Source organism: Palaemon carinicauda, chromosome 23, assembly GCF_036898095.1.
Source record: "Palaemon carinicauda isolate YSFRI2023 chromosome 23, ASM3689809v2, whole genome shotgun sequence".
Classification (NCBI taxonomy): Eukaryota; Metazoa; Arthropoda; class Malacostraca; order Decapoda; family Palaemonidae; genus Palaemon; species Palaemon carinicauda.
In genome coordinates, this window is record NC_090747.1 from 72,449,844 (window position 1) to 72,472,343 (window position 22,500).

The 22,500-nt window shown below is 35.2% G+C and overlaps 1 protein-coding gene across 8 annotated transcripts in view; it reads left to right on the forward strand.

The window, feature by feature from the left end:
- Nucleotides 1–280: 280 nt before the first annotated feature.
- LOC137617171 (uncharacterized) overlaps nucleotides 281–22,500 on the forward strand; it is a 117,443-nt gene continuing 95,223 nt past the window's right edge. For 5 of the 8 annotated variants that reach the window (XM_068347030.1, XM_068347031.1, XM_068347034.1 and 2 more), the window contains exon 1: nucleotides 281–498. In XM_068347030.1, the coding sequence (XP_068203131.1) occupies nucleotides 393–498 (106 nt within the window). In that variant the 5' untranslated portion in view covers nucleotides 281–392. The remainder of the gene's footprint in view (nucleotides 499–22,500) is intronic. The other 3 variants (XM_068347037.1, XM_068347036.1, XM_068347035.1) reach the window with 2 other exon arrangements.

The following is a 22,500-nucleotide window of genomic DNA, read 5'->3' on the forward strand; positions in this document are numbered from 1 at the left end:
CGAAATGAATATTGCGTAAAAAACCCCGCTGTGTAGAATATTCTCTTTGCGCCTGTGCACTAGAGCGCCTGGCTGTTCCAACGTCTGTCTGAACCCCTCATATTTATCCTATTCCAAATAAACTACAGGAGGTCTCAACGATCAATTCTCTGAAGAAGGAATTGTCCAAATGAACCTTCAAGATGTTTCTACTGATGACAGGATTATTTTGAGATCCTTGTGAGAAATCAATAGACTCTCGCATGGAAAGCTCCTGGCTGGGTCTCCCCGAGGGAGGAGGGGCCACACGGGAGGAGGCAGACGAGCCAAGTGCTCAATGGCCGTCAGCAGTTTGAGTCGATACCGTGTTGGAAGAGTATCTATATCCCGATGACCTCTCTAAGGGGTATAGGATGTCGACCTTTCTCCTCCTGCTCCTTGGATTAACAACAGGATGTGCGAGGGCCCAGGATAGTAGCGAGGGGACCCCCGCAGCGGTCGCCGTTCCACTTAAAAAAGGTAAAAATGGCAAAATGAGGTCGTGGGATCCCACAGCATCATGGAGTCTTCCTACTGGAGATGAACATCTTTCTCTCCTCTCTCTCTCTCTTTCCCTCTCTCTTTTTCTCTCAGTTCTTCCTCCCTGATGCCGTGTATCTTTTTTGGGAAGAGTGATTTAGTGCATTTAATCGAAGTGGTGTCTATTAATGTGGTATTTCCTCAGGCCCGTCGTTGGGGTTTTTGAAATTGAAGGGGCGCCACCCTTAAAGTTCTAAGCTCTTATTATGAAGCGTTTGAGTGGAAGCTGGTTGATCAATACTCGCTCTCTCTCACTCTCTCTTTCTCTCTCACATGCTCTTTTTCACTCTCCTCTCGACACGGATTCTATTTTTCATCTTCCGGATGATTATAAGATGCCCAAAGTGGCAGTGGTGGGTATTTTATTGGGGCAGGAATTGAGGGTATATGTTACTCAACGATTCGAAGCCACCAATAGTCCCCCTCCCCCCCAATCATCTCTGACCCGGGATTGGTAGTACCGAGCCACGGTGGGAGAAAAAGGGTTACTGGGGTCATCAAAATTGGGTTTTGGGTGTTTTATTCATAAATTAATACGCAAACCACATAGCTATAACTCGTCTAGTTATTTAGCAAGAACAGGTACATGGCAAAGGCATCATGAAGGATGAGGGCTTACGTAGGCGGTTCACGATGAGAAAGAGAGAGAGAGAGAGGGAGAGGAAGAGGGGACAGGAAAGAGAGAGAGAGAGAGAGAGAGAGACACACACAGTATTTAAATGAGAAATTTAAAGAAGATATATGAGACCTCTTGCACATTTCCTACTCTCAATGGCTAGTTTTGTAAAGCAACGTTTCAGTCCATTCCACTATTCTGCTACAGCCCATGACAGTGGGCTCCGCCATGATGGTGACATTGTATTTACAGTTGCAGCAGTCTACCTGTCTAATGGTGTTGTCATTAGACATACACTATATGTACCAAGCGTACTTATGAATATTTTTGTATGTGAATTTAAATACGCCGTGTGTATGTATACTGTAGTTCTAATGCTTTCCTGGAGAATGGCCTCTGCATGTATACATTCATCGTAGTTTGGATTAAATTCTGCAAATTTGGGAATTAATGGTAATTTCCACCTTTCTAATAATCATAGCATCACCATATATAGTTTTGACAGCAAGCGTAGTTTCACTGTTTGTATAGACCGTTAATGGTTTAAACACTGCATAATGAGGTCATCCAACACCCTCGAATTCCTCATTGTAACTCTTACAGATTATTTTATTATATTATTCATTCTATATATTCATTGTATAGTCTTTATGGATTTACTCATTGTGGGAAGTCTCCGTGAATTTATTCATTGCGTGGGCCCTAGAGAACTTATTACAATGTATCATACCTACATTGTAAGCAGGTGATATGATTCATTCTTTTGAGTCTTTCATTGTATTTGTCGCACATTGATTCATTGTAGGGGATTTTCATTATATAGACATTTCATTGTAGTTTTTTTTTTTTTTTTTTTTTTTTTTTTTTTTTGTGTATTTTCTTCATAGCCTCTTTTGAAATTCTTGCATTGTGGGTCCTTTTGTTCGAGGGATTGTCAAAATGAAAGCCGTCCGGGGCCCTTATGCTTCAGAGGAAGGAGGTGGACAACATAGAACCTTAGCATAAAATGGATGACGTCTTAAAGGAGATGTTGTGATGCTATGGGATGTGAAGTTGCAATGGTTATTCGTCGTTGATACGATTATCGTAATTTTCATTATAATGATTTTCATTGTTGTTGTTGTTATTTATTATAATGTTGTTATAGTTATTATAAATATTAATGCAATACACATTTGAAAGGCGTTTTGGGTTATCCCATAGCCTCCGGAGAATCGTATGTAGAAGAGAACGAACAAAATGAAATAAGTGGAACTTCCAGTTTTGAAAATAAATTCAAAATCATTGGACGTATTAAAAGACCGATGAAAAGAATATATGAATGAATGTAAGAAAATTACCAATGACGAACGAGGGAATTATTCATTGATATCAAACACCTTATTATCCAGATTTCTCGTTTAGATGGTTTATTTGATTCAAGTATTTTTAATATTTATTGGGTTGTCCGTGTAACTTTATAGCTGCAGCAATTGCTATCTTTTTCCTTCTTTGTCTTCACTAGCTCTTCTCATTTCTGTAAGGCGTCTCGCTGTTTCCTATTTACCTTACTAAACACATTGTCCCAGATTTGAAACATCACGTTGAAACCTACAAATGAAAATGTAAGATTGAAAGCATCTCTCTAAAAGGAGATGGTTTGCAACCTTCCATGCAATGGTTAATATTATTGAACACTAACTTGCCCCTTTTAGAATCTAAATACCGTGAGGAAAATTATCATTGGTCATTAATATTCTTGCTATTATATGAGAAGACTTCAAAATAATGATATTGTGAAACTAATATATCTTCTTTCTGATACGCCAACTCCATTTTGATTATAAAAGGCAACGTATGCAAACTAGCGTGAGTCACAAGAAGAATTTCATGATCATTTCCACTTCGAGTCAAAATAGGAAAAGTATATACACTTTTGGATTTTCATATTTGGATTTTTGTTTTTCATGCCAGCTGTGATTTCAATTTCATCTTAATATATATGTTTCTAGTAAAAAATATGAACCTCCTGCTTTGTTCAGTCTTGCATATACTTATAATTATCATTCTTGCTCGTCTTTATTAATACAATGGGAAACCAGTAGTGCTTTGATATAAACTATATGAATGAACTATTCATTTCTTGAGTATTCATATTAAGTATAAAAATTAATTCAGAATTATCACATTTGCGTCCCGCACAAAGACAAGTATGATCGTCCATTCTAGACTCAGTTGGTTGAATCTTTCTCATTTTTAGAAAAATAAAGAAGTGGGAAACAACAAATATATATATATATATATATATATATATATACATATATAATATATATATATATATATATATATATATATATATATTATATATATATATATATATATATATATATATTATATATAATGAATACATCCTTGCTGTATGAAAAACTATAAGTGTGTTTGTATATATATATATATATATATATATATATATATATATATATATATACATATATATACACGTATAGTTTTCAGTCAGTAAGGATGTATTCGTGTTTACCTTGATTAGCTTTTAGTTACTCAAGTTAAGTTGTGTCACTGTAGTTATATGTGCAGTTGGATGAAAGATTTTAGCAAATCCATAAAATGCTGCACCATAGTTTATTTCAATCTAAGAAACAATCATTAGATAAATACAATACAATAAAAAAAAGTTCAGCAAATTTTTCTTTAATATAGCTAATCAGAAGTGAGATGAAGTACAGCTGAAAGAGTGAACATTGATGTTACATGGATTGAATATTGCATAGGTGACTTGAATGAAGGCAAATTCATTGCCAAAGGTCTTTAATGTTCAAAGTTTACCGTTTCATGACTTTTAGATATCCTGCGCTTTGAGGCACTTGATCAACTAGTCATATCTCATATAACAGATACTTCATGATGTTATTCCTTTCAAAATTTATGTTAGTACAAACCTTATCAGGTCTAAAATGGACAGACCCTGTCCTTTAAAAATACGAGCAGTGTTTCCTATGGCTTAATGGTGGATGTGGTGCCAGTCTAGATCTCTTGGCCATTTCACTAAAAAACACTTTTCAGCTGCAAGCAATGATTTACACTATTTGTTAATGTTAATGTGTTGTAATCTCGAAGCCTTTTTAAATCGGCTTTCCCTGGTTTGATGGAGATTTTCGTTTTCATAAAGGTATAGATAATGAACTTTACACAATGTGGAAGCAATGCATTGAGGTGAGCTCCTGGTCACCTTAGAACACGAAATGCATTCTCATATATATTTGATTATGGGTTATTGTGAATGTGCCAGAGCTAAGTGGATATGAACTTAGTGTGACTCAAATCACTGATACAAACTTGGGATGTTGAAGAAACTTCATGTTTGGAGACCTGGATAAGGTCAGTGATTGTGAGGCCTCGCTTAGGTTTAGTGCCATGCCTTATGTAATGCACTGTAAGCATTTCTAAAGTCTTTGCCATGTCTCTTTGGACATTTTTTAGCTTTAAATCCTACCTTTATCCCCTTGTGCAAATACAATCCATTTAAATTGAATAGTGGCATTTTAACCATTTCATCCTCTCGGTAAAGAAGAGGTAGCTAAGAAGAAGAAAATCTCGGTTTAGAAATATATGAAATTTTATCTTTTTTTTTTTCATTTGGATCTTTGGATCTCAATGTTTCCTTTGGCTTCTATTAGTTCATCTGAAGGTTTTACTAAAGATTCTCAATTTTGCTAGGAAGTAACATAATTTTACAATGTCTGTAAAGTCCACTTTATAAGTATGTATCCCTGAGGGGCCTTGTGCCGTAAGAGCACCTTGCGTGGTGTAATGTACTTAAGGTTTTTTTTTAAAGCGTTCCTTAGTCAAACTTACCTTTCAGCCATTTACTCTTAATTCTTTTCTTGCTCTCTTTTTTCATGTAAATTTCTGTCTAGATCCTCTTATATTTTACTTCATATTGCAACTTAATGTGCTTTTTCAGTTGCACGTAAGTGCTGAATGGCCTGCAAGGCCCCAGTGCCAGAACATATGGCCCAGATTCATTAAACCATCATTCCATTTACAAGCTGCATTATCAATAGATTTTCAGCAGCACTATTTATCGTCTTGATTAGATTAGTTATAAAGACTAAGTACGTATGTTTTAACAACACACACTAATGTATGTAATACAGCCAAGCTTATTTAACAGAGATAGGGAGTACGTTTTGTGAAGAATATTACTAATATTGCCAAGTTTCTTGGGCATCATTTTGGTATACACCGGTGTAAATTTTTTTAGGGGCACATTTTTTGGGGAACCGCCTGTAATAAAAGGAGGAAAGAAGGAAAAAACCTGTTTATGGGGCTTACCTCTAGTACATAAAATCCAAGTATTGGGAGGACCACTTGCAGTAATATTGCTAATTGTTATTAAGGGACTTTTGGTTGGGCCCACCTGCAATACAGTAAAATTATGTATAGGCTGCAGTGGTTAGGAACGGGGCCTTTTGTAAAGCAAGTTTATATATAGATTTTATGTTATTTTTGAGGACCGTTGTAATATAGTTGAGCCCTTTAAAGGTATCTAGAGGCCATGGATACTACTTAGTCAAATTGATTATTTTAGCTACAGTGTTTTAGGCCTACAGACTCACGTTTAAATGGCTAACCCAAACTCTGTGCTAGGCAATATGGGACAAATTCCATGAACCATATCAAATCACATTAGCTTATTATTGGGTTTAAGGGTATGTGTGTTGTTAGGACCAACAATGATAGAGTTGACGGTATTAAAGATGGGCTTTAAATTGTAGGTCTTCAGTTATATAGCATAGCATATCATTAGTTTCAAGGATATGTTTTTGCATAGATTATCTATATTACAGTAACCTCTTTCTTTCTTTCTATTCGGCTATCCAACCTCTTAACTTTTACTTCATCTGGCACTGTTTGGCCTCCCAGGCCATAGGTTTGGGAGGCATGGCCCAAATTCATATATCCAGTCCTGTCTACCTGAATTTCAGCTTCTCCCGATAATAGAGTTGAGAGTATTGTTAGAGCCACATGCAATTCAGTGCAGCCTTGTGTTGGTATGCAAAGTTTGATTTGTTAGGATAACCAATAATATCGTATATTGATTTTACATATCTAGTGTTGGGAGACAGCTCTAATAAAGTATATTCAATCAATGGTTTCAGGTTTGTGTTGTTGCAGGCTGCCTCTTATATACCGTAGCTAATTAACAAGAGGTCACATGCCATAAAAACAAATCACTTGTATGATCGATATTAACTTATGGGCACCAGTCGTTGTACGGCACTGTAACAATTGCAAAATTTCTTGCCTTTGAGAATAAAGCATTGAGGAGAATCAAATGACCGCAACATATAACAAATGCGGCAATTCGCGAGGTGTCAAGGATGCCCAATGTGAACGATATAGTTAGATTATCAAAATGGAGATGGATGGGGCATATTTTAAGAAGGGAAGAAGAATAAGTCCAGGATGTACCTGAATGGATGCCTATTGGCAGAGAAGACGTGGTAGACCAAGAGAAACGTGGCTGATGGCGATGCGAGGATCTTCTTCTTCTTCTTTGTCTACATCTTTTCCCACTTCTATTTCTATGTGGGGTCGATGTTTCTGGTCAGCTTTCTCCATCTACCTGTGTCCCACACTTCATCACCGGTTAATCTCCCCTCAGGCGACGCGCCCGAGCATTAATTTCATTCTGATTATACTCAATGACCATAGTTGTTTTGGCTAATTTTTCATGGCCGGATCCCTTTCCTGTCGCCAACCCTCCCCATTTACCCGGGATTGGACTAGCACCAAGTTGAGGCTGGCTTGCCCCCCCCCCCCCCCCCCCCTCAGTGGCTGGGTTGATAACAGTGCGAGGATGGATCTGAGAATTGGGTTGAGCTCAGAGAGGTAGCACAGGGAAGAAACATAAGGAGTGAATCCATTGAGGGCCTGTACGTACTGTGGGTGCCAGAGGATTAAGAAGAAATTTGGAATCAACATATCAATATTTTCATGGGTGTTTATTTCCAAGAAGCCATATGTAATAAAGTTTAACCTATTAATGGTTTGAAAGGTGAATTTCGTAGGAACACATATGATAAAGCATAACCTATAAATGGTTTAGCAGAACGTTTTGTTGTGGTCACATGCAGTAATGGGAAGAATATCAATGGTTGTATAGGTTTATTTCGGTTACGCCGCATAAAGCATAACAAATTAGTTTTAGGGGATGTTGTGTTAGGAGCTACTTGAAAATCAGCATTGGCTATTATAGTTTCAAAGAATAGTTTATCAGTGATTGTAGTATAGCATAGTTTAATAATGTAGTCTTGAAAATGTCTTTGCCGGCCACTTGCAATACAACATTGTAAGCTTCTTACTTTGCTACATAGCCTGCTTCTTGCAGTGCTGCATGCCTGAAACTTAAGCACAGCATATCCTACTATTTACATTACAGCATAGCCTTTAATCTGCAATGCAATACATTTTATCAGTTGATATGATGGCATTTTTTGTGATTGACCATTGAAAAATCATATATTGATGATTTTAAAAGCTCACAGTTCTCACTGTCTGGCAAATGGTCTAGGCCTATATCTAATAACCCAATCCAAAATCTTATAGAATAAGGAGTTTTTTGGGCTCCATAACACTGTAATGATCAGATTGCTCAGTTTGATGAACATTATCTCCTCTTCTCTATTCACCAGCTTATAGGTAGCTTCTTCCTGCTTCCATTTATTTCATTCCAGTTCATATGACCTTTCACCTTTCCTTCTTTCAGAGTTAGGTATGTCGCATCCTTCCTGGTTTTGCCTCGCTTTCCATCTCCCTTCCCCTGTTGTTTTGGTATGAGCTTAATATGGGCGTTTGGATCCCCGTTTATTTAGGCTCACACATATAAACTCACTCTCTCTCACACACACACATATATACAGTATATATATATATATATATATATATATATATATATATATATATATATATATATATATATATATATATATATGCATGCATCATCATTATCTCCTCCTACGCCTATTGATTGACGCAAATGGCCTCATATATATATATATATATATATATATATATATATATATATATATATATATATATATGTGTGTGTGTGTGTGTGTGTGTATACATATATATAAAAGTATATATACATATTTATGTGTGCGCGTGTGGGACTTGTGTCTTTTCGTTTTGTCTTCACCCAAGCAATGCTATACTCTAAATTGAACATGACTTTGATGGTGTGACGTAATCAGTTTCGTCAAATAAACGAATCGTCCATAACAGGTGTCCCCAATATTCATATCCTTGGGACGTTATGTATGCTCCTGAACCTAGGGCTAAGAGACCTCTGGTCTTGCTACTTCCGAAATAAGGGCTTGTGGTTATGAGAGGCTAGCCCCAGGTAAAACGACGGAAAGTCTACTTGGGGAAGAGTTTACCCATAGAAAAAAATAGATATATGGATATTCATTGCGTTTGATTATAAAGGGATTGTATCCATTATACTGAAAAGCCAAATTCAACCGTATGCAAACTGGATTTAAATTTCACATCGATGCCAGTTGGTGGAACTTTTCAAACTAGGTCTATTTCGAGGGCACCGTGGCCTTTATTGCAGATAGGCCGTGGGAGACCAGTTTATAAATATTGGAAGCACTGAATAATATCACACTGAAGCAAATGAAAGAATGTGGATATGAATGAAGCGCATTAGAACAGGAAATCAAAGGTCACGGCCATTAGATGAAAGGGAAATGTATTTTCAGTTTCCATAATTTTATTGTTTGTTTGAGACCTCATTTTAATTTGGGGTCGGAGACCGAGTTGGACGCAGCTTCCGAAATCAAGCTCAGTCATTGCAAGCAGGCAAACACGGCGTGTGTGATTAGCTAATTCCTTTAGCTTCGCGGAAACCAAGTCCATCGACGTCTAAGATATGTTAAAAAGAGACACAGAAAGTGTAAAATTTGATAAACAGAATTGGACGTAGAATTCCAAAGCGTTAAGGCGAAATGTACGAAGGTTAAATTGGTGTATCCTCATATTTACGACTTCCACATAGACCAATAAAGGTCTTCCAATTTATGATCTATTATTTTTGTATTCGCTTAAAACGATCAGGTATATTCTAAGTATAGTCTTTTAATAGCCTTCCACGAGCTGACCTTTGAAAAGCTTTTAAAATAGGAATTACAATGTTTAAAGAGTACATGTTTTACACATACTGTTCTCAACAGATAGTCTCGCCTGAGGTGTCATCGTTGATCCTCTGCTCTGCCTATCTTACTGAAAGTAGAAGATTCTAAGGCCTTGACTAAAGGCAATTTTGTTTTTTGAAAAGTCATATATAAGTAATATCATCTCATTCATAAAGCCTCATGCATCATACAAAGGCCAGCGTGTTCTATTTTAGATTGATTTCATAGACCTATTGTCTTCCTTAGCATAGTTTGCACTAGTGGTTTGTCTTATAATAGCCTTTGGTCAATCTATCAGTTGAATAAACATTCATCTTAAATAGTAACGATAAAAGTATTGGTAAAAAACTTGTGAGATGCGAAGAAAAATATAGTAGGTTTTACCCTTCAGCTTTTTGTTTCGGTAGCTTTTGGTAACAGCCTTTGTTTCATCTTACTTTTTTTTTTTTTTTTTTTTAATCACTGATGGATATATTAGATATTCGTTTTTACATTGTATGAAAGCTAATGCTCTCGTATAGAACAAGGGATAGCGCGCGCCGTTAGTGCATTTCATTCGCTGCACTGTAAATATCACTAAAAGTTCATTTCAACGTCCCTTCGGCTCCTAGCTGCTTCTACTTTGTAGCCTTTTAACCTTACCCCTGTTTCCTCCCCCAACCCTTTATTTTAAATCTTGCTGTCCACTCTCTATCGAAGTATTACTTCATGTTGTAACGAGTGTTTTCCCCCAGTTGCACCCCGGTGCTGACTGACTTCCTCAAGTTCCCGATCGCAGCACCGACTGGAATCCCAGATCATATTATTACGCATTCTATTTCACATTATTATATTCATGGGATCACCCAAGATTACTCATTACTATTATTATTATCATTACGATTCCCATCCCGTTAAACCATGATAGTCATCTAAGAGAGGGTCCTTTGTTATTCAGTCTTATATAGGGTCTAGCGTTGAGAGAAACTGGTTCCATGCTAAACGTGCAGTTCATTGCCTATAGGACCGTAGACCATATGCCTCGTATGAAAGCAAAACTGTAAAGTGAGGAAATATACAGAGTGATCTCTGAATAATAAAACGCCATGTATCTGTCTTTTTCGGTATAACAAATAGTGTTAATGAACACCCTGTTTAGACTGGCCGTCGTCCATCTTGGGCCCATGTACCCTTCCTCAACAATTGACTTTTGCATTAGTATGCTCACTGAAGGTGCTTTGCTCCCAATTCACGGCGGTGCGTAACATAATCAAGGTCGGGACATATTGTCTATAAAACACTGGTATAAAACATGATAAATAATTCTATATTTTAGGATAAGTCAAATAACGTGTTCTGGACTGTACGCTCAAATAGGATAATTCGGTTTTCAGCTGAATATTCACCTGAAATTATTTTCGGCCAACGGTGTGACGCATAGGCTTTTGCGTTTGAACTTTTTATATTCCTTATAAATAAATTTGCAATAATCAACTAAAGATAAAGCTTATCCACAAATGGATATTAAGCCACCTTCGTCTACCCTTCTTCTTTTTGTATTATTATTATTATTATTATTATTATTATTATTATTATTATTATTATTATTATTATTATTATTATTATTGTTGTTGTTATTATTATTATTATTATTATTATTATTATTATTATTATTATTATTATCAAATGGCTTAATTCTATGGAAGGGTGTGATTATTTTACTACCAGGACATACAACCATGATAAATCTGCCTAAATGGCAATTTTACATTGAAAATAAACCCAAATAAAATCAATGTAAAAGATCTTGCGAAAATGTTAATGTTAATATATTTGCAGTGTACATAATTGCATGTTGTAAGCGTTCCTGTAGTAATGCTTATTTCAAATTGGCCTGCATTTTTAAATCCGTTCACTAATTCCATGCATATCATTTTATGAAAATTGAAAAAAAATGCAAGTATTATTTCACGAAAATAAGAGCGAATGCAATTGAAGTAGGCCAAATATTCCATATAGATAAGAGGGAATAATCTTGAAATAAGGCTAATATTCCATGAAAATAAGAGCGAATGTTACTGAAAAAAGGTAAATATTATTCCATGAAAATAAGTGTTTATTTTTTAAATAAGACAAATATTTCATGAGAATAGGAATGAATATTATTGAAATAATGCGAATGTTATTCAGATAAGGCAAATATTTCATGAAAATAAGAGCGAATATTATTGAAATAAAGCAAATATTTCATGAAAATAAGAGTGAGTGTTATTCAAATAAGGCAAATATTTCAGGAAAATAAGAGCGAATATTATTGAAATAAGGCAAATATTATTTCATGAAAATAAGAGCGAATGTTATTCAAATAAGGCAAATATTTCATGAAAATAAGAGCGAATATTATTGAAATAAGGCAAATATTATTTCATGAAAATAAGAGCGAATGTTATTCAAATAATACAAATATTTCATGAAAATAAGAGCGAATATTATTGAAATATGACAAATATTTCATGAAAATAAGAGCGAATATTATTGAAATAAGACAAATGTTATTGAAATAAGAAATATTTCATGGAAATAAGATTGAATTTTATTGAAATATGCCAGCTATGAATATTACTCCGGCAGTCAACTTATTTTTCAACGGATTTAGTTAATTTCCATATAAGCTTTACCTTGGGCAATTCGATCTAATCAAATACCCATTTAACTCTTAAGTTTCCCCATACTGTGGTCCCATCAATATATTAAAGTACCAATTCAGTATCATAAAAACTCCATATTTCATTTCTTTGAGTCTTGGTGCCCGATCTAAGCCTTTTTACGGAAAAGTCTCATTCAAACTTAAGAAAACATTGGCTCGTTTTCGTTAGGGAAAACAATGGCAGCTTTAATCTCATATAGATAATAATTTTCTTTTTTTTTTCTTCTTTTTAATTAGGCCTATAGCACCAAAGCAAACCTTTGGACGAATACTACTATGGGTTTTATTATTATTATTATTATTATTATTATTATTATTATTATTATTATTATTACAAATGTATAACTTTAATTGTTTTTTCTTTATATCAGAAAAATTCATACAATCGCTTATTACTATTATTTAACATTGTTGCTGTTGTCGTTCTTCTTTTTATCATTGATAATATATATATATATATATATATATATATATATATATATATATATATATATATATATACACATATATATATTATGTGAGTGAAGTCAAATGACCATAAATAGGCCTATCAGGTATCTGCAAAAACAACGTTGTATATAGTGAATAGCTTGTTTATTATTTCACCAGGGGATTTAAATTTAGATTAGTTCTGACCACATAGTTATAATTTTTTTTTTTATATTATATATATCCCCTGTCAGCTCCTCTTAGTGCATTTAAATATATGTGATACCTCTTAGGTTTCTAGACTGAGACAAAATTGGTGTTTTTAGTTTTGAAGCCTAACTATTCATAGATGATGTTTTTAGTTTGAGATGGGAAATTATTTTGTTTATATTTATTTGTAAACAGTGTGTAAAATTTAATTTTGATATATATTATCGAATCTCATGAATTGTAGAGAGTATTCACCCCCCCCCCCCTTCCATTCCCCCCAGAAGGATACTCCCACCTGTGTTCCACCACACACAAATAGAAGGGATAGGTTGTCACGAGAAACCCTTGAACAGTTCTGAACAGATTTGATTTTTCTTGAACCATATCGATGAATAAGCTTTTGACTAATATGAAGTATCTAATATTATCTGACCGGATTATTCGCAACGAAAACATATCAGAATTTTTATTAATTCTCCATTATTATCAGTACAGATCTGTCTTCAATATAGTATGTATGTAAAAAGTTCATATTCCCCTCACTAGAATGAATTTTCTTTGTTTTTAAGAATAATGGATTCAGTTCAAGAAGTTGCGCAAACACAAGATGATTTTGCTGATCTGATTGTAGATTTTGTAAAAAGGTTATTTTGATTTAGGAAAACCTATTTCTGTCGACCCATAAATGATACGTGCTGGTGTATTCATTCATAGGTCGCAGATCACTTGGCCTATCGGCTCTCCTCATCTGTATTAAAGCTTGTATTGATTGATTGATTGATTTGAAGTTCTCTGGCATCCTGACATCGAAGGTCATTGACGCCGTAAAGCTTGTATAAGTTTGTAGGATTTCATTTGAAAGACTTTACTGTAGATGTTTCTAATCATATGGGTTGGGATATGTTCGTATTCTAGAGTTGTAGATAATGTGTTGATCAAATGAAAGTTGTATCTAAAAATTTATTCAAGTCTCTCTTCTGTGGTAGGAGTTCGGTGTGAGTCAGTTGCCGTAAATAGAAACGATTATCACCTGTTTATTACTTTATATTTTCTTGACTCTTTTATCTTATTGTTTTATTGTTAATAAGCTCTTGTATGATCTTCGAAATTAAGATTAGATTTCATAACAGTAAAATACGACCTTAGATATCTTCACAATATTGGTCTGGATAAATATTTGCTGTCAATGTAATTTGATACAATTCATAAACGCAAGTGTACACAAAATACTAGGCCTGTTTTTAGATTTACACCAGTTTTATGTTCTCCTGTACATTAGTATGATTTATTCCCTTAGATGTTTCTTTGCTTTCCCCCATGATTACATATTGAATCCTTTCCAAACGTTTGGGTTGAGGTGGCCTATTGGAAACGTCCCAGCCTGATGATCTGCCGGTTTGGGGTTCGAGTCCCGCTAATTCGGTAGTTTCTTGTAGTGTCTGCAACCTCACCCTCCATGTGAACTAAGGGTGGGGGTTTGGGCGCTGATCATTGTGTATAGTATATGGTCAGTCTCTTGGGCATTGTCCTGTTAGATAGGGCTTTGTCACTGTCCCTTGCCTCTGCCATTCAAGAGTGGCCTTTAAGCCTTTTTTTCTACTAGTTCAGTTTTTCCTTATATTAGGTTGATTTCTTTCATGAGCATTAGTTAATATTTTTTTATTCATTATCTTCCCTGGGCACTTTAATTTCATACACCAGCAATAAATCCTTTTCCTCATTTATGATATGGTTAGGTTTTACGAGCCATGATTTGATACATTCGATGAAAGTTTGTTGAATTCTAATTATTTGATTACATTTATAAACACCACTTTACATTCGTTCATGTTATTTCTTTTTTTAGTTTCCTCCTTGATGGATGATAATTTCCCAAATCCTATTTTTTCTTAATTTGATTAATTTCCTCCAGCAATCAACTTCAGTTTATGATTTTTTTGTTTAATTTCTCCTTGCATTAAGTTGATAACTTACATAAAGCTGAGCTCATTTTCTCAAACGAGCCGAACTTCTGTGCCTCTCATAATCACTTGTTCGGCGATCACATAAACTCGACTCTATTTTCTCACATAGTCACAAATCCAATTTCTGGCGAAAACTCACTTAGGGTTTCTTCCAATCACTATTTTTTCGATTCCTTTCTTCTTTCATGATGTCCTATCTCTTTTAACTTCATAGATCACACAGTGCAACTGCTGAGTCCCACCTGCCTCTCCCCAGTTGCACCTCAGTATTGAATAGAGTCCTCGGCTCCAGCAACATTCCATTATGGACCAAATTCACCTCCATGTATAAATGACTAATTTAGTCTCGTACATAACTTAAACTTTAGTTTCTTTCATACACAATATTCTATTGGTTTTAGTTCCTGTAAATAAAATTGACTTTATAAAATATAATTTAGTTCTTATAAATGTGTGATTTTTTTTTTCCATGACATGTGGTTCCCCTGTTCATCATCACACCACAATATTGTGATGTGCTGAATGTTATATCTGTCCAACTAGTTGAAAGTGGATCTAAGCGTCTAATGGATCCTAGAAAAGGCGTAGGGTTACCTGCTAAACCGGAGAGCAGCGTCCTTCTGGCCTCCATCCATTCCTAAGGGGAAAAGGGTCTTAAATATGTAGACAAAAATTTCACGATTTTGCACAAAGTGAAGGAATCTGTGAATTGGTGGTATAAGAGACAAAATACATCGAAAAAGTAGGAGCATTGTCAATAGAGGTTAAGAATGTTGTAAAAAAACACAAAAGGATGAAAATTCTGTTCATGAATGTTTTAAAAACAAAGCATATGAATGCAAGTAAATAGATATGGAAGTCCGATGAAAAAATACAGTTGACAATGAAAATGATAGGGGTAGGGGGTTACGTGTGATATAAATTGTATCATGACTGCGAAGCTAGAAGGAAATTGTACGCCTGATGTGCTTACTGTGCAATTTCTTTTTTTTTCAGCGACATTGCCATTAAAGAAAGCAGTTACAAAAGAGATAAATGCAGATAATATAGAGAGAATCTGCCATAACAAGGGTAATTGATTGATTGATTTGAGGTTTTCTGGCATCCTGACAAAACAAGGGTAAGCAACTGGATATGAATAAAGATGAATACTCCAGGAGAAACTAAAAGCAGAGAAGTTTCAAGAAAACATTAGAGAAAAAAAGGTGGCCCGGACCCATAATAGGAGATTATTACGAGCGTTATTTCAAGGAGATGAAAAGAAATCGCCAGTTAGAAATGGAAAAGGAATTTGAAGGAAGATTGAATTCAATCTAAGAACCCAAGGGTCAGTTGAAGGTGGTATGGCACTGTGGGGAAAATAGACTGATCGAGTGTCATTAATTAGCGTCACAGCCTTGGGTGAAAATGGAAGAGAACTGTTAAAGGAGACTAATGATGGTAGAGTGAACATGGAAAATGTTGCTGAAATAAAAACTGCCAGGGAACATAGAGGAGATGTTTTGAAGAACAAGTACCTAATCATCATCTCCTCCTGCGCTTATTGACGCAAAGGACTTCGGTTAGATTTTGCCAGTCGTCTCTATATTGAGGTTTTAAATCAACAATTCTCCATTCATCATCTTCTACTTCACGCTTCATAGTTCTCAACCATGTAGGACTGGGTCTTCCAACTCATGTAGTGCCTTGTGGAACCCAGTTAAATGTTTGCTGAACTAATCCCTCTTGGGGAGTGCGGAGAGCATGCCCAAACCATCTCCATCTACCCCTCACCATGATCTCATCCACATATGGCACTCGAGTAATCTCTCTTAGTTTCATTTCTAATCGTGTCCTGACATTTAACTCCCAATATTCTTCTGAAGGGTTTGTTCTCAAATCTACAAAAACTGTTGGATGTTGTTTCATCGTCATATCCCGACTCAATCCATACAGTAATACCGGTCTCACTAAACTGATATATAGCCTGAAGTACCTAATGTGATATGCCAATAGGATTATAACAATAGTGTCTTTGCATCGTCGCTACGCCCGCTTTATAGTCTTCTATTTTACCTGCATTCAGATTTCCTTACTTTCATATTGGTACCCTACTTATTTTAACCTTTACTCATAGTGCAACTGCAGTGTTTTCTTCCAATTGGTCCTAGTAGTTGAATGGCCTCCCAAGCCCAAGCACTGTCAGATGGCCCAAATTCCACTCACACTTTATTCTAATAGATGGGAATAACAATTCCAAATGTAATGTCTTGTACAAGAAACGTAACTTGAATATTAACTCCTTTGCCTTGAACACGGCTTATTTTTTCCTAAGGACCTGATTCTATTTTCCTTTGTAAACAGAAGTAGCCTACATTCTAGTAATTCATTTCATTCCGCAAACAACGTTTTATTTCCTACGTCATTCAGAAACTTAATAATTGCATGGTCTTGTGGATATTTACTTTTTTCATATATAGATAATTTTTTCTGGCCCAAATGCAGCCATTACATCACTTTATTTTCTCCTATAAGTGTAGCTTTATTTATTCCTAAAGGGCAGCTCATACTTCCCTTAATAGTCTTACTTAATTTTCCCAGGAATTTTAATTAAAAAAAAAAATAAAACTTTCTGCAAATGAATATCAGTTCATTGCATTAGTTACTCAAGTTAACTCCATTTCTTCCCTACTACTAAAACGATGATTTGTTCTGTCCGTAAACACTGCTGATTGAATGTATGCTTAATGCTCAAAAGTCTAAACAGTATAAAATTCCATTTTTATTTTTCTTATTTAAAGCCAATCTGTTTATGAAACTACTTTGTATTTAGCAATGATAGCACTAGATGCCATTATATATCGTTCCGTAGCTATTACCAAGTTTTGAACTATGCATTCGAAATAATCGCCTTCTTTCATTCACATATGGATGATAATAATTATTTTAAGGGATTAAAGTACTGACGTCCATCAAAGCTTCAGGTCAACTCTTTATCCACTCAGCTGCAGAGGCATAAAGAATGGGAGTCATATGCATGGTTTATTTGCGAGCACCCCGTGGAGGAGGAAAAGGTTATTCTTATCTGCTTATAATGGTTCACATGTAAATTTGAGCGATTTTATCTTTTCTCAGCAGACCTTTCCCCATTTAAGCACTAAAAAAGTAGAATTGTTATTAATAAAATTGTTAAAATTATTGTTATCAATAACATTATTATTAGTAAAATTATTAAGATTAGTATTATTAATAAAATCATTAAGATTATTATTATTGTTAAAATAATTTCAGTCGCCTACATTTATTAATGCTTCTTCATTCATGTTAGACATTTTTTTTTCGTGATTTACAAATGTAGCCAATTACAATACTTCATTCTATTGAGAGCCGTTATTTACTTCATTTCAATAAACCATTATTCTCTCACTTATGGATGTTAGCCACGTTCTTCCAAGTAATTTTTATTTACAATTACAATAGTGGAAGGAAGTATATGTAATATACCTACTTGTATTAAGGATTTTATGTGAAAACTAGTGTATGCGACCTGTTAAAAATGACGGCGCAATATTTAGATAGATATGAACACACACACACGCACACAGAGATTCAACCATTACCACCCCTCCCCATTTCCTAAATACAATAAGCTAGTTTGGGCAATTTGTGGAAGATTGTTGTTTCCCGAGTGGCTGTCGTTCAGCGTAACAGGAATATATATACTGTATGAATATATATATGAATATATATATATAAATATATATATACACATATATATATACATATATATACATATATATATTTAGGTATATATATATATATATATATATATATATATATATATATATATATATATATAGCCTGTCACTTGCTCTTCATTATATTATACTATACAGTGTTCTAGAAGTTTTATTCTAGCTGTGATCAAGTTGTGGAACGATCTTCCTTATCAGGTAGTTGAATCGGTGGGGCTTCAAAAGTTCAAACTTACAGCAAATGGTTTTATAGAACAGACTGATATAGCATCTTTTTATAGTTTATATATGAAAGATCTGTTTTAATGTTGTTACTGTACTTAGAATAATTTATTTTAATTGTTCATTACTTCTCTTGTAGTTTATTTATTTCCTTTTTACTTTTCCTCGTGGGCTTTTTTTATTTATCCTGTTGGAGCCCTTAGACTTAGAGCATCATGCTTTTGCAACCAGGTTTGTATCGTAGCTAATGATAATAATAATAATGATAATAGTAATAATAATAATAATAATAAAAATAATAATAATAATAATAATAATAATAATAATAATAATAATAATGTTAGTGGAAATGACGCTATTGGTTGTAATCTTATCCAAATAATTTCCACCTCACTAAAAATGCTTTCTCCCAGATGAACACCATTAAATTGCACCTTTAGCTTAACCAAGCAATGATCATTCCAAGTTCTTTGACGGAAACAAGACCGTTAATTCAGGATCCTGGAACAGAGACAACGATTTCGTCAACTCCAAATCGTATTCACACTAATATCAGTCTTTGTACATAATTTGCAATAAGCCTAACCTACCTATGGATAATATTTTTCGGCTCCGTTTCTTCAGTAGCATTGAGCCAGTCACCTTTAAACATTGCACCCACCGAATCAAACGGTTGTTTCATTTTACTCATTATAGATATTTTTTTTTCTCTTTGATAAATAACTAAATCGTTCAGTGGCTACTTTACTCTTAGTAAGGATAGAAGAGACTCTTTAGCTTTAGTGAGCAGCTCTTCTAGGAGGACACTAAAATAAAATCATTGTTTTTTAGTCTTGGGTAGTGCCATAGCCTCTGTACCATGGTCTTCCACTGTCTTGGGTTAGAGTTCTCTTGCTTGAGGGTACACTCTGCCACTATCCTATCTAATTTTTCATCATCTTTTTTTGTTAAATTTTTTATAGTTTATATTGAAATTATTTACTTTAATGTTGTTACTGTTCTTAAAATATTTTTTATCTTTGTTTCCTTTCCTCACTGGGGTATTTTCCCCGTTTTGGTCCCTGGGCTTATAGTATCCTGCTTTTCCAACTAGGGTTGTAGCTTAGCAAGTAATGATAATAATAAAATGATAGTCTTATTAGTAGCACTGTACGTTCACTATGAGACTGGCTAAAGCATTCACTGCTTGGATGAAAGCAGTCACTGATTAGTTAAAGTAGTCATTGCTTGGATGAAAGCAGTCACCGATTGGCTTTAAAATCAGTCACTGATTGGCTAAAATCTATCACTAATTGGCTAAAGCAGTCACTGCTTGGATGAAAGCAGCCAATGATCGGCTAAAACAGTCACTGCTTGGATGAAAACAGTCACTGCTTGGATGAAAGCAGTCACTGATTGGGTAAAGCAGTCACTGCTTGGATAAAAGCAGTCACTGATTGGCTAAAGCAGTCACTGCATGGATGAAAGCAGTCACTGATTGGCTAAAGCAGTCACTGCTTGGATAAAAGCAGTCACTGATTGGCTAAAGCAGTCACTGCATGGATGAAAGCAGTCACTGATTGGCTAAAGCAGTCACTGCTTGGATAAAAGCAGTCACTGATCGGCTAAAATAGTCACTGCATGGATGAAAGCAGTCACTGATTGGCTAAAAGTAGTCACTGATTGGATAAAAGCAGTCACTGCTTGGATAAAAGCAGTCACTGCTTGGATGAAAGCAGTCACTGATTGGCTAAAGCAGTCACTGCTTGGATAAAAGCAGCCACTGATTGGCTAAAGCAGTCACTGCATGGATGAAAGCAGTCACTGGCTAAAGCAGTCACTGCTTGGATAAAAGCAGCCACTGATTGGCTAAAGCAGTCACTGCATGGATGAAAGCAGTCACTGGCTGAAGCAGTCACTGATTGGCTAAAGCAGTCACTGCTTGGATGAAAGGAGTCACTGATTGGCCATTGCAGTCACTGCCTGTATAATAGCAGTCACTGATTGGCTAAAACAGTCACTGCATGGATGAAAGCAATCACTGATTGGCTAAAGCAGTCACTGCATGGATGAAAGCAGTCACTGATTGGCTAAAAGTAGTCACTAATTGCATATAAGTAGTCACTGATTGGCAATAGACAATAAGATCTTGAGAAGGATTAGAATAAGGACTGTTTCTGTTAGAATTAGACGGGCGAGATCCTAGGTCAAAATTATGGAAAGATTTAGAAAGTGACGTATAGTAGTAAGCGTAAGAGAGGAGCAGTCCCATTTGTTATTTCTATAACCATTAAACCTTAGTTATTTTATGCCTCCCGAGGTTGTAATAATTGACTTTTTGCATGGCATTTAATCCTCTCAGTTCACAACAGAGCTTCTTATAATTGTTGTCATTGTGAGCAATTTATGTTACTGATGGTAACCGGATCTCAGCGGGTAATTATAGCAGTACTAAGATCAATGTTCTACTTATCTGAGTTCAGCGTCTGTAAAACGTTCTATAACATCAGGAGGCAACTACATTAATCCCTCTCTCTCTCTCTCTCTCTCTCTCTCTCTCTCTCTCTCTCTCTCTCTCTCTCTCTCTCTCTCTCTCCATCATGTGTACAGTATAATCATATCATGTATTTATATATATATATATATATATATTTTATATATATATATGTGTGTGTATATATATGTATATATATATAAACCGGTATACACGCACACACACACACACACACACACACATATATATATATATATATATATATATATATATACATATACATATATATATAGCTGGCATTACACAGACAACTGCAGATATTGTAATCAGTGGATGGACTTGCTCCCTAATTCAAGCTGAATTATAATTATTGATCTGGTCATCCTTGCTAATAATGCCAGCATTAATTCCCCCTTTCCCCTCTGGCCGTTTCTTTATTTCTTCTACATTTTTCGTTCCCTATTTCTTTTCATTTTAGCGTCATAGTCATTCCTAAGTTGAAAAGATTTTGATAAATATCATTCGCTGGGCTTCGCCTCTCCCTTGACAGAAATTTCATTCATTTCTCCATATAGCATATTTAGTTTTTGTTTTCTTTTATTTACCCTCATACTGTTTAATGAAAAACCAAATTCTTACAATATCGTTATGGTAGTCTTATGGATGTTAGCCACGTTCTTTCCAAGTAATTTTTATTTAGAATTATAGTAGTGAAAGGTAGTGTATGTAATATACCTGTCTGTATTAAGGATTTAATAGAAAAACACAGTTCGTGGGTAGGAAGATTCAGCCGCGTTCTTGCCCAATAGTTTCCAGCAAATTCAAGAGAGAACTATGAGGTTTCCAGTCGTGTCTGCAACCTCAATGTCCTCAGCTAAGGATCGAGGTGTTTGGGTTGTTGTTGTTTTTGTTGAAGATTGCCTGGCCCTTGTGGTCAAGCACGGGCTCTTGCAATTATGCAGTCCGTATGTGTCGAGATGAATTTGATTTCAAGGTAAATAAAGGATTGAACAACATTAATTATTGGTTTGTCAATTTGTTTTCTTATACTAGAGGCGCCCCTGCCTCTTTTTAGGTCCACGAAAATGAAGAAGGTGACGGAGGGGCGGGGCGGGGTGGCCAGCAGCCCCATAGAACCATGAGGCTCCTGTCGTTCAGTCGAGGAAAAGGAGAATAGCAGCTAGTCCTGAGTAGATCTCGGGAAAGGTGTAAACTACTTGCCAGTCATCTACCACCATTTCCTGGCCCTCCTTGGTGCTAGCTATGGTGGAGAAGAGGATTTGGTCGTGGATTAGATTTGTATATGGTTGGCCTTTAATACATTTTCGTGTCCCATTCCTATTGCGTTCATTGGCGACCTTTATTTATTTATTTTTTTTTTTTTGGTTTTCAACGGTCATATTTTGA